The sequence below is a fragment of the Aspergillus lentulus genome (assembly GCF_001445615.1).
Source record: "Aspergillus lentulus DNA, contig: Alt04, strain: IFM 54703, whole genome shotgun sequence".
NCBI classification, from domain to species: Eukaryota; Fungi; Ascomycota; class Eurotiomycetes; order Eurotiales; family Aspergillaceae; genus Aspergillus; species Aspergillus lentulus.
Window position 1 is genome coordinate 4,438,882 of NW_028322122.1, and position 13,701 is coordinate 4,452,582.

The 13,701-nt window shown below is 46.1% G+C and overlaps 3 protein-coding genes across 3 annotated transcripts; 2 read left to right on the plus strand and 1 right to left on the minus strand.

The window, feature by feature from the left end:
* Positions 1–3,822: 3,822 nt before the first annotated feature.
* ALT_2701 (uncharacterized protein) lies at positions 3,823–5,021 on the plus strand (the record flags this gene model as incomplete). The annotated part of the gene is made up of 2 exons (XM_089599407.1): positions 3,823–4,405; positions 4,489–5,021. The coding sequence occupies 2 exons, from the start codon at positions 3,823–3,825 to the stop codon at positions 5,019–5,021; spliced, it is 1,116 nt and encodes a 371-aa protein (XP_089456553.1).
* Positions 5,022–8,009: 2,988 nt separating this feature from the next.
* On the minus strand, positions 8,010–11,530 carry ALT_2702 (uncharacterized protein; the record flags this gene model as incomplete). The annotated part of the gene is made up of 5 exons (XM_089599408.1): positions 8,010–8,300; positions 8,386–8,456; positions 9,483–11,052; positions 11,140–11,396; positions 11,503–11,530. 5 exons carry the CDS (start codon positions 11,528–11,530, stop codon positions 8,010–8,012), a joined length of 2,217 nt encoding a protein of 738 aa, XP_089456554.1.
* A 149-nt stretch (positions 11,531–11,679) lies between these two features.
* ALT_2703 (uncharacterized protein) lies at positions 11,680–12,318 on the plus strand (the record flags this gene model as incomplete). Its single annotated transcript, XM_089599409.1, has 1 exon — positions 11,680–12,318. One exon carries the CDS (start codon positions 11,680–11,682, stop codon positions 12,316–12,318), a length of 639 nt encoding a protein of 212 aa, XP_089456555.1.
* Positions 12,319–13,701: the final 1,383 nt, after the last annotated feature.

The following is a 13,701-nucleotide window of genomic DNA, read 5'->3' on the forward strand; positions in this document are numbered from 1 at the left end:
GGCTGTGGGTTTAAGCAAAGTGTCTTAGCCCAGCGCGTTGGGAATTCAGGTGTTCGGAGATCATTAGAGTTTGGCCTGCCCTCTATTCCCCCAGTCGATTGGTAACATGTCGCTGTGGCGTCTTGCCATAGCATTACCCCATGCTGATTGACTGGAAACATAGCACAACCTAAACGAACCAGGGAATACAAGCACTTACCGGTCTTACCATCCTACGTTTTTCTGGTAGCTTCTAGCTGACTAATAATAAGCTTAGGTGGCGTCCAGAGGTAGCTCCCTCTGAGGCACGGCTGTCGTTTTCTTCATGAGATTTGGCGTGGCCGGCGGGTCGCTTTTTGGCTGTGGTGTTGTGTGCCACAAGAAAAGTTACAGATAAATATAAAACTTTCACCCTTGCAATTTTATACCTATCTTCTTTCGAAGATGAGACGCCAAACTTCTCTTAGCCCTTTCGAGTTTCAAGCTTTCCCAAAAAGATAGTTTACACGTCATGAATGGTCAGCTGGCCACAATTTTTGGGGGGAATACAATCGGACATAGTGGTGATGGACCCTTTCAGCTGATCAGGAACAAGCCCGTGAAACAATTTCTGTGCTGCTGCTCTAAGTCTTGAAGCCTAGGCAGTGTTGTAGTAGGAATATAGCTCCATATAATTTCGAATACACATATCCTACTTGAGAGGGTGAGTAACGTTTTTGATCATATGAAACAACAGCAGAGGCTGGTGATTGGTTAGCACGAATACAGCCAATGGAGAACAATGATACATCGCCGTGAAATCAAAGAATAACCTTAAAGCACGGCCGAAAACCCACTAAATATTCTGCCTAAGCTCGAGCTATTTTACTTCTGGTGTTGCATGAAGCTTACGCATATGGGCTGAGCAATTATGGAGCTGCTGCTCGGCAGCTGATGAGAGCCTGGAGCTAACGTAATCGGTAAGCGAGCCGCCACTGCAACCGAGCCGCCACCCAAGATTGGCCGGAGCCGAAATTGAAGCTATTTTCAACCCCTAAAACATGATTATATTACTAAATCTAGTTATTCTTGCGCTGCGGACATTGCAATTGCTTATGGCCTAGAATATGGCAGTCGCTGCAGCGTGGGGGTTCCCGTTAAGGGTGTTGTTCTGTATCTACTACCTGCTCTCTAGGGATAGATGGGATAGCTTTATCAGCCTGATTCCTGTGCTGAATGAACTCCTGCCCTTCCTGGATAGAGAATCCCTCTGTAGCTTCTATCTGCCTCCTAGATTGCTTCCTCTTTTAAAGCTGCTTCTTATATACAGCATGTAGATCCTGAACTTCCTTTCTAAGAAGGATAGTATTATTTATTACCATCTCACACCCCTTAATAATGTGATCTAGCACAGCCTTTGTAGGGGTAGGAGGACTATATATATACTTCCTAGGTAGCTTCTTAAGTAAGCTTTCCTGCTTTTTTAGCTACTTAAGATTATAAGGCGTCTTTGGCATGGAATCAGTTGATTAGCTACCTGGTAGTGTAGGGGTTTGAAGCTGGATATTTAGCTAACTAAGCACCTGATCTAGATTTAGTAGTATTAATCTAGTTGCTGAAAGGCCACTTTTAATATTTTCTGATGAAAAGATTGCTGTATGAGCCTGTGGTTAGGCCTTAAGGAAGTTAAGCTTATTAATATAGTTAAAACTAAGTTGCATCTTATCCTTAATTAAGCGGCCATATGCATGCTTTAGTGGAGAGAAATAGCCAACATCTAGAGGTTAAAGGAGATGTGATAAATGTGTAGGTATATAGAGTAGAATAATATTATTCTTACTACAGATTTAATTAAACTAAGGTGTTAGATAGCTCCTATAGCCATCAAGAATTAATAGTCTATATCTACTAGTTGTATGACTGGTAGTTACAGGAATAAAGACTTTTTGATGCTATTATAATCTAATCTAACTAGTCATCCATCCATTCTAGCTAACCTTAATCTACTAGTTAGCTGGTAAGGCTATATCTTGATACCAGCCCTTAATATGGACCTTTTCTGTAAAGATAATGCATGGTGGAAGCACCTAGCTAGTAAAGTTAATATACTCTATAAATATAACCCATTCCCCATCCCCTGGCTGGATAAGGAAGGGCTTACTAAGCATCTCAGCTCTTCTAACTACCTTAGCAGTAGCTACTAAGCCTATTACAAAGCCAGTTTTATTAAAGTTATAGATATCTTCTGCTGTAATCCCATGTTGCATTATTGTAATCTAGATATAATAAAACCATTCTTAGATGATCTTTAGGTCTTCATATTTAGTATGCTGGTGTTTATAGCGCCTAGAGAATTGGGTTTTAATCTGATTATGTAGTTTAATGAAGTTATATACCCATTTCTCTCTAATAGTCTGGGTAGGAGTTGAACCACCCTGCATAAGCAGGATATTCACCATTTCTTGCACATGAGATGGTCAGGGAGCTGCTCCATGTTGATCCATAGATAGAATCCATCTAATAAGTGATTCCTCTTCATTCTGAGTCATTTTATGGCCATTTGCGCGTGCTTCATTGCGGTATTTGCTGCCCTTTAACCGATCGCGTAGAGTTGATATTGCAAGTAGGATCTTGCCTTCTTGCTCCGCTGAATTTCTTGCAATTGTACGGAGTACGCGTTTTTGGTGGCATAGTAGCTGGTTGGATAGCTTCGAATTCAAACGCGTCGGAATGCGATGAGGAAGCGGGCGGCTCGGTTGCAGTGGCGTCTCGCTTACCGAGTACGTTGAGCCACGGAGCTTCGGAATGACCTAATAAATGCTGGTCTTGCGGGTGGCTGGAAGCTTTCCATCCAAGCTTGTTCAGACCGCCAGGCTTGACTAGCAGACCTCCTGACTTCAGGCAGTTAGGTGCTTTCTTATGGACAGTCCGGGAGCTGGGTGGTGGGACCCAACGACCCTATGTCATAATCTTCTAGGCAATTCCTTATTTGAAGACATATATACAATGATTAAACATTACGCTCCTTTGCGGCATTCTATGGCTCAAAAATGGGCCTCCTGCGCTTCAATGAATATATTGTTATTGCCAAGTCAATATTTAGAGACGTACGTCATTGGGCCGATACCCAGTTACTTCAGCCGCGACGCGACGACATCTGCATATAGCTTACCTCCCAACCAACTATACGACCCAATATCCAAGACACTCCTACAGTTCTCATATTGGCGGATTTGCCCTTCCGTGCTAAGCCCTAAATCATTACCCACTCGTCTCAAATTCGGATTTCCGGCAAGTAATGATTCTAGGCCCCTGAAGGTCGAGGGAGGTCTGATGATTTTCGAAGTTTAACTCTAAAAGTGCCACCAAATTTAGTCTCCACTTGCGAATCTCAAACTGCCCTATTTTCTAGTTTGAACTCACACCTTTGAGTTGTACAACGTCGCAAACAGTAGTACGGCTAGCATGTCCAAATCATCTGATTCTTAGCCGGCTGAAGACCCCTGATATCATCATTACACGCAATGCTTTTCCCTTTGAGTTAATCCGGTTGCCCTCACCCCTTGTGCCCCTAAAGTGGAAGCACAGGGTATCATTGCAAGCGTCACCATGTTGCCACCCTTGCATTCAACAGCAATAAAATAGTACAAAAATATGATTTCCTAGGGTTCCGCGCGACAGATCATGTGTTATCCAGATTTTCTGAAAATTTACCACGGGCTGCCCTTCACAGAAATGGTTAGAAAGCGATACTCCAAGCAGGTGCCACGACTTATATAACGGCTATATAATGTTGTTGATCCCTTCCACATCTTCTTCATTAGGATAATCCAGATCCACTTCCATTCTTACAAGTCTATAACAATGTCTCGGGCAGTAACCATATGCTTTATCCTCTTGATCTTCTCCTTCTCCTCCGCTGTTATTGCTGCCCAAACACCTTCCGGGTCCGATCCGCTTTATCCATTAGATAAGAATGTTAGTGTTGCTACTATATTCGACAATAGCTTCGGTGAACGAGCTGTCGGCTACTTCACAACTGTTGATGGGCTGGCAATTATTGACGGAGATGTTATTTATGGTACTGAGGCTCAATTATTGAGTAGCGAATTCCGGTCTTTTTCTGTCAAACAACCTTGGCCGAACGCCATAGTTATGTACAAGTACGACACGGCCAGTACTGCGGCCAGTGTTGCAGCCATCGTCAACACCGCAATTGCCCGCTGGCAATTGGTGAGCCCTTATTTGACCTTTCAGCAACTACCTAACAGTGCCTCACCCGACAACGGAGTGCTTACTATCTCATCGAATGACTGCGGAGGTTGTAATGCTAATATTGGGTTTGGCGCCACTATACCTTTACGAATGAACCTACAGCAGCCCAGTACAGCATGCCCTGGTTCCTGCGGCCCAGATGAAGCAACCCATGAGTTTGGCCACGTGCTTGGTAAGTTCCTTCTGTCTACCCTTTCAATGTATTATATATATTCCCGTATACACTGCTGTATATTTACAAATCCGTGTGCTCAGGTCTTCTTCATGAACATCAACGCCCTGACCGTGAAAGAATGGTCAATTACCACTGTGAAAATGTATCCCCTAGTTGCACAGGCGGAGCCACCATGCCCGCTGGTGCTGACTGCTGTTCTGGGGCCCCACCTGGCTGCTGTGGTAATGTACACAACTTTGACATCATCAGTGGCCTGGGCAAAGCCTACGAATATCAATATGACGTCAACTCTCTCATGCACTATGTCTCCCAAGCTTTCGCCCTTCCGGGCAGATTTACATTAACGCCTGTCAATCCGACAGTCACATTGCCAACAGTCAATCCGCCAAACCCCGATGTACCGGATATTGAACGGGTCTGCAAGGTTTACGAAGCACAGTGTCCCAAAGCTCAGAGTTGCCTAGCCCTGGGGTGTCCGTACAAAGAGATGGCTTGCACAAACTTTGGGTCGGGTTACTGTTCGCTCCACCCTTACGCGGATGGGTGTGGAGGCAGCACAGCTGCGAAGTGTATAGAGAAGAATAAGATGTGTGAAGAAAACGGGTGCTCATAGGACTCTTCAATTGTATACTTTTCCCCAACCAGCCGGGGGTTTCGTTCATCTCAGTACCGTTAGTGTTTCTTAAGCAGTGGGTGTAAATAGTCCTATATGATAGACGCCACTTCATCGCCACTGGCCAATGTATTCAATTGGGTCGCCGATTGAATTGATAATACAGTATTGAGTACTGACCATTTTTGCGATTAGGTTTGAATTAAAATTAGCATCCGAAGTGGGTGATTATCATAACGTCTGTCGATCATCCGGCCCCGTAACATTGTGCTAATCTTGTCTGTGAATTCGTTATCCACGGTTCTTATCTTTGTTGAGCCACACTCTGAACGCCCCTAAGTGCTATTGAACAGGTACGAGGCTAAAGTTGCCTATTCTTACTCACAGCGGATGACATGGAAGAAGTTTGATCGGCTATGGTAAGTCAAAGACTACTCTTGCTTTTCAAATCCATGTGAGGGTAACGATGATCACTGGGTATTTTCTGTAGGACAATGGATTAAAATCATTTAGGCTCTTACTTCTTTGGATAGCAAAGACGATAGTTGCATAGCCAAATTAAGATTCATTCCGTTTCCTGCTCGAAATTTTAGATGGTCCACGGCCGAAGCAGCAAGCTAGATCTTAACATGGGTTCTGTCTGGTACAGGGCAATAGGAGGGACTGGAGTTATTAGTGATTGGAATATGGTATTCTCTGATAAAGAATTATAGTATTGCAGTTTAATTCAACAACTCTAAAAGGACGAATGGGATGGTGTGCGCACAAGGAACATCAGTTACGTGGAAAGTGTAAATGTTATACAGGAATGCAGACTATGATGGGAAGCCCCTGGGCCAACTACATCATTTCATGGCTTTCTGTCGTGTTCTAGAGCTACTAATCTGCCTGCGAGCTCCAATATAGTTGACAATCATCGTGCTATCGGTTATCAGGACATATAAAAGTATCATCTTATTTATCTATATGCTTTGGTTGTGCTAAATCGCCTCTTTTAATTGCCAATGAAATGAACTTATGTTGCGACAATTCTCGAATATCTTGGATACTGCTGTAGAGAAAACCCAGTGGATTGCATTATTGTAAACAGGTTTACGGTACATCCTTTGGACTGAATGTAAAATTTGTCGTTGAAGAATCACGCATATATTGAATTGCTTCCCCTCTCGATTTTGTACAAGTCTACTAATTGGAATATTTAATCCTGTGCAATAAGCTACGGTATTATACACAGGTCAATGTCAGTGTTTACTCGCATTAGGCTTCAGTAAACAATACAACAGTATCAATAATATAAGCCGGTAATACTATTTGACAAAAGCACAGTACTATGTGTCTCAAAGAAACGACAGTTGTCAATCTAGCGATAGAAAAGATCTGGTGTAGATTCTCTGCGACTATAATGCTATTGGGCTGCTCATGACCCTCTTTTGACAAAGGGACGAGTTATGGGATAAGCTTTGTGAAAGAGTGGATATGGATGAACAGACAGAGAGTTATCTGTATCCATGGAAGATTAATCTATTCTTGGTATGATAAATTGAACGTTTCATTGGATTTTATATCCGGCAACGCAGATCAGAAATGTGTTTCTTCGGTCAAGGCTTTTACCCATGACTGCGCGGGTGATGAATCACAGAGAAAAATTGATTGAGGTACATAGACGAGCCACGAGATTCGAAGCTTTTGCGGCTGCCCCCAGTGAGAGAGACTAGTGCTTCAAAAAGTTCATTCAGTCGCGATCAATAACAGACACAAGCCGCATGATTGAACAGGTTGCACCTCAAAGCATCAAAAAAATCATCCAACTATAATGGTATGCGTGGATCTATGATAAATTCTTATAGAACGTAATCTCAGAGTCACACCTCAGTATCTAGGGTAATACTAGGGAGAGGATAGTAGTAAGGGGAAATAGCACAGTAAATATAAATAAAGCAAAAAGGACACAGCACATGTGTTCACCTATAAGCACCCTGTCCATTCTTAGATGCGGCCAGCGTTATGTGGGTAAGCAACTCTGTGGTATCTATCAATTTCTAATGAAGTTACAGTCACCGCTACCACAGATACCCTGGGGTGAGGGCTTTTGCCAAGTAAACCAAGTGTTTACTATCTACGCAGCATAAAAAGAGTAATGCAGGAATATCATGCCTCTTGCGGGGTAATCCAGGGCTGTCCTTCAATGTAGTGCTGCGCTAGTGATAACGCGCCGCGTTACCGAGGAACAGTCTTGATCTCCTTTTCTGCAATGGGTTCCCAATCTTCCAGACCCCGGTTCTAGCGCTGCACTAGGCTGATCCCATCCATAGGTCCAATAAGTTCCAATTCGCACAGCCGTCTTATAACTGCTCAGCTATCTGTTTGCGTCCTGGGCTCTCCCCGACCGGATAACTCCGCTGCCCCACCGTCAGTTTCTTTCCTGCTTTGCTCCCCTTTTTACGTTTCCGTCCTCTGCAACTCACGCTAGACATTCTTCACTCTGCCGCTACCCTTCGTTCCTCCGCTGCCTCCCTGATTGTTGGCCTTCATGCTCGCTATGCACAGCTGTAGCGGAGCCGCCGTCGTTGTGGGCGTCAGTTCTCCCTCAGGTGGATGCGGGCGCTTCTGTGACAGGCAATAACACCGTCGCGACGGTGGCCACTGATCAGTGCAATGATCTGACCACCTGAATAGAGAGTCAACCTGCTGCGCCTCCATGAGCTCATTAATGGAGGTGGGAAACCCGCTAACAGTGCAGAAGCCTATCATACCGCCAAGGCCTAATCAGATTATCTCATGGACGCTGACCACACGGAATGCAATGTGCTTTCAGTAGTAGCTATATATAAAGCATCCATCATGCTCATTCACAGCACCCAGGTCGCAGCCCTGCCACAGCTGAAAGCAAGGGCAGGAATAGTTCAGCTCTGTCTGGTGGACAATCCCCAGGGCGTTGAATTTGCAGCAGAGAATGGACCCGTAGCAGTGATAAGACCTATTAATTTTCTAGGGTTCCCCGTCCAGCTCAAAGAAGAATGTCTTGGCCAGCCAGGCTTGGACAAGCTCATCGGGCACTGTGTACGCAAAATCCCAGAGTGAATTAAGTGTGCGGATGTTATTGAGCTCAGGGGCTTTTCCAGGAATCTGCTGGCCCAGTCGGTATATGCTCCCTTTGACGCCGGCGGGCACAGTGTCTAGTGCGTACTGCCACCCTCGCTGACCATCGACGGCCCGGGAGTGGAGAAACACCTGGACGGCGCGGTCGATGAACCTGTCGCGCAGCCAGCGACGTAGAGACTAAATCAGCAGCGTGGATAGATAGTCCCTGAGGCGGAAGAGCCCTCAGATTTAATCAAATTTGGACAGCCTTCAACCGGTTTACCGTGCCAAACTGGAGACGGACCGCGGTATTGTTCAGTTCAGCGACTACTGTCGGTATCGCGAACCAAAACCCTAAGCACAGTGACTGGGTAGAATGACTCAGCGTACTTTTACACGGCTCCTGTATCCGATCCTCCCGGAAGACTCCCCCACCATATCTTCACCGGTTGGGTAATTGTGCTTTGTTTTACCCAGGTCGGATATGGCCAATGCGGGTCGGCCGGTCATTGATTTATGACCGGGTGGTCATTCCTGCGGAGTATCGGTTGGTTGTCGTTTTGCCCTGGGTTCTGCCTGGTCAAACCGCGATCACATAATTGACCGCTGATGGTGCCGTAACACCCTACTCGTATTTCTCCTCTGTTTTCCGCTCTTTTCTGGGTTAGCTAGGTCTTACTACTTGGATATGCCCTCTCTCTCCGGTAGTTCTACTATCTGTCGGACATTCAGCCTCGATATAAGGTCTAAGACCAGTACCGACTACCGGCAAGCCTATGCAATTTGAGCCTGTCATTATCCGGGAAATACACTGTAATCGCAAACCTACCAGTTCGTGTTCTCCTGCGAATGTCTTTAAGAGATCTATCTTAATAACATTCGTTGCTGGATCCAGAATCATCTTTAGTCAGTAACCGGATCAAGCTACTAGAATCGAGCTGCTGGGCTTTGCCAGATATTAGCACTGACCTGTCCTCAGTTGACTGCTGTGACAGCAAGCTAGTACAGTATGGCATTGTATGCAAGGATGTGGCTAATCTACAAAGCTGAACGGATCCAAAAAGATCATTTGAATTGATTGAAGAAGAGATAAAAAGGAGCAGAGTGTGCAATGACACGTCGGAGTTTCGTTGTTTACATGATTGCGGTCAGGGGTTTGAAGTCCCCAGTTCTCAGAGTATCAAAAGCCCCCATAGAGTAAAACCAAAGAAATCACGGCACTTAACAAACTTCGGTTGTAATTTTCACCTCACTTTCCTCGACATATGCGAACCTGACATCATGTATATGCTATGAAGGAAGCTCCGGCTGAGTAAAGGATAGTGTCAGCCCAACTGTCAATATTCCAGTTCATTCCACTCTCGGTTATTGAATCTGCACTCAGTTTCAGACGCAAGTTGGATCTTTTGCTAATGCTGAGACTGTTAAATGCTGTCAGGACCCTCGGTATACTGCGAAGAGCCCCGGGTGTGAAGTCAATGCGGCCTCTGTTGATCAACTGCGGCTTGTCCGAGGGCCTCACGTCTGTTGTGCTGTAGGAGCCACTTGTGACGCCTTTCTTGTTGCTTGGGTAAGCAATCCAATTTACTTTAGCTGAACGCAGAACCGTCTCTCCCCCAGCTTCCACATGCATCTTAAAACCTGTAGTGGTAATATCGGTCGCTGTTGTTTTGATGCACCAATCTCTGTCCCGGGCCACGTCGAAATGAGTCAACCAGACAATCACTTCAGGCTGCACAGAGTAGGGTCGTGAGAAGCAGATATGATGGGACGACGACTTCTGCGCATTGGAGCGGGAAGTATCATTTACTTGACCAACCTGGAAATCTGGATCGCAGCCGGCTTCGGGGAACCACGTGCAGCCGGCGGAGTATAGGATCGTATTTGCCCAGGTGATGATTCTCAGTTCAGCTGAGGTTGGATCAACCTTATCAGCGAGCGCTTCAACGCGGATATCTTCCCTGTTGGAGATGTCGAGCCAATTCAGACCCAGCGCCAGGGTAGGTGCCATGGCATACGTCTGACCGAATCCCTGCCGCTTGACAGCCTCCTTCCCAGGCCGGTTCCACTGGCGCACTTCGAGAGTGTTGAAGGAGTTGACCATATCTAATGTCATTTTTGGATATACTTGAGAGATGAAGTTTTTGTCTGTTTGGGATAGAGTGGTGTTCCACCCGACGTTATAGCCATTTGTCGTCAGGGACGCTGGTATCGCATACAGCATGATCGACGTTTTGTCGAAATCTGAGTATTGTGTCGTAGTTGCATCGTACTTATGAAAGATATTCCAGTCAACATCCTCCTTGCTCCAGCCAAACCCTTCGTAATACTCATACACAGCCTGTTTGTTCCAAGGGATGGAGGCTGCTGGAGACTGGTGCTCGTGAATGCATCCCAGAGCGTGACCAAACTCGTGAATAATGGTTCTAGAAAACTCAGTGTCGCTGGTATTTTCTTTGAACCAGCCGAAGTTCATGGTCGGCTCATTGGTTGGTCGTGTCAAGTTCTCGGTACCAACAAATGACCACGATCTGTTGCTCGAGTCGAAGTTGACACGAATCTCAGCGTCCGCAGAATCAACGAACTCGAACTGAATATTCGCATAATCACACCACTTGCGGGCGTGATCACGCACTTTTTGCATGAATCTTTCAGAGCCATTCAAAAATTTAACACGCAAGCTACGTCCGCTCTTCCACTTGTTGTTGATAGGAAGGGCAAGAGCGTCAGGCTGTCCTGGAGAATGGCTGCCAGGGCTGACTTGATAGGCATTGAGAGGATTTTCTTTGACGGCGAGTGTGTCGGCCAGTGCCTGGTCCTGTGGAGGGACCGGCATCTGAGTGCAGAGACATGGCGGCTCCATGGCGACAAGAGGAAAGATGAGATATGCAAGGGCGATTGCCGGAAAGACCGCGACCACCAATGGTCCAGTGAGATTGGGGAGCTTTATCTGACATGTAGGTCCTCAGCTCCGTGCAATGTCTACCTAGTGGACGAAGTCAGCTACATGCGAAGTCCATGACGTAGAGGGGCCTACCGTTGGGTGGGCGTCGGGAAGTGTTGGTATCCGGATGCAGATACAAATCAATAATTCTAGTTGCTGCAACACGACGTTGATGCACTCGGAACTTACGTTACCGTTTGTGGGAATCTTCCACCGAACCTCAAAGGTGAGCGGGCTTTGCCTTCGCAGGTCGTTGACGTAGTCTCCCAGAGTGCGCAACGTGGACAGACTTTGGGAACTATAACCTTCTGCCAACCCACGGCGCAGATCCAGTATCCGTGCCAGAAAGGCTACGTAAGAGTTGGCTTCACGGAAGATCTTTCCGTTGTATCATTCGCCTTCCAGTACTCAGCGTCATACTATCTTCCGCAGCCTAGATTGTTTGCGAAAACTGACCCGTATTTTGTGACCAATCGCTATCCATAACGCAACCCTCCTAGCTAACCGCACGAACGGTAGAGCAATGAATTGTTCGCTCGTCAAAAGAAATGTGAAGACAAAACCGTCTAGGAGTATCTTGTTGATTCAACCCAACTAAACCCAAGTCAGCTACGACAAGAGGCATTCGTCGCAATGCCTTTCACACTGACCGGTCCCTGTGAGACACTCGTATCGGCAATTCATGGCAACGCTGTTTTCTCAGACGGTGAATACCCGGTCACTATAGCGCACTACAGCAACGGCGCCGTCATAACCCCATCGTCAACTCCCGAGACCCGTCGAGAACTTGAATCAGGAGAATCACCCATTGTGGGCAAATTGCACTGTATCCTTCCGACACTGCGTACACCCGAGGAGGAAACTCCTGACGGAATACTGACTGGCCATGCTATCGCGTCCACAGCGCTGCATATTTGCCTGTCGTCGCCGATCGCCAAAGAGGCATCAAACAATAGTAGCAGTGGCCCACCGGCTTTTCGGCATTCGCAAGCAAAAATAACAAGCGTGGGCCTTTACGGGGGTCGGGAGCTATTGGGATCATGGGGAAGGGGCGAAGGACGGGAACTGGATCACACTTTCCCTGCTGATAGTGACTTTCAAATTCCCGTTGAGTGTGACATCTACGGGAGAAGTGGGCGTCTCTTGAATGACGCCCCCAACGGTTTGGGAGTGACGTTGACGATTGAGTTCGGAATGAACTCGCCCGCTTTGCTGCTTTCCTCCGTGTCCTTGATTCAGATCGTGGGGAATCGAAAGTTGATGAGACACTGAAGCTGCCTTGATATTGATGTCTGCACCGAATGTTCACAAGCTGAAAGGGAACGAGCCTCCTATTTCCAGAAATTTGCCAACGGAAGCTGACCCGTACATACTGGATTCACATGCAACTAGCCCTTTCAATACCTCTAGGCGTAGCCCACTAAATCGCTTCAAATTGGAATATAGTGATAGTTATAAGTAACTAGAAATTTACTCCCTGATAAAGTACCTTGTACCCAAAGAATATCGCTGGGTGCTTGTTCGCTGGAACGCAGCCGACATAGGTAATCAGCTGGGACTTTTTACGATGGGAGCCTTGCAAGGATCCGTCGTTACTATACTTACGGTTGAAACCTGTGTTGAATATGATAGAAGCGCGATTCGACTAGGTTCAAAACTTTAGGACCTGACGACCCCAGCTTTAACCTCGAGGTTGCGACCTTTGGAACCTGAGTTGGACCATTTCGAAGAGTAAGAGGAGGTCAGGTTTCCTAAATCTTGGACCTCTTCCCCACAGGAGCCCAAAAGCTAAATTTCAGCCATTATCCACACGATTCCAAAGCTGATTGAAGATGGACTGGTGCTGTTCGTAAGACGAAGTGCGATAGCATACTCTTGGCTCAGAAGACCCGTGAACTCGGCAATTTCATAATTGGTATTGAAGAGGAGTTCTCAACCTGAACTCCACACTCATCCAACACTACAAGCAAGCTCCGCCGGACCTGGTTGGCTGGTTGGCTATTAGTGCTGCAACCCCCTATCCCAGCCATAATATTACCCCTAGACCACAGCCCCCACTGTCTAGGAGGGATAATCTAGGTATTATTCTATTTATCTTCTCCTGCTGCCTCCACTCATCCTAGTTATAGAGTCCTAATCTGCTAGTAGGGTAGAAAAATTAGCATATATCTATTAGGATTAGCTTCCCTAGTAGGTTTTATTAGGTATACTACTCCCTACCTAGACCACACCACCTCTTACACCTAATAGTCTAGGTTATCTAGCTAGCCTATATAATAGCCCCCAGGTCCCATTCCTATGTGATTATTTATGCTAAACTTGGTACCTATTAAGGGGTGGAATCTTATACTAGAGGCATACCTCCACTATAGAGATATATATCTCTACCTTCTACTAGGTTTAGGCCTATAGACTGGTGGTCCCCTTACTCCTATAATCTAAATAGATAATTTAGCCTAGTAATTAGGCAGCCTCCCTTACTACTAACCACCATCTATATGCTGGAATCCCTCTTCTAGACCTTAGGTAGCTAACTATACTGCTAGGGTCTCTATTAGATAGTTCTCACAGGGATCCTGCCCCCAGCACTAAATATAGTAAGTATAGGACTAACTAGACCTACTATAACCACCAGGGCTACCCCACCCTAATAGT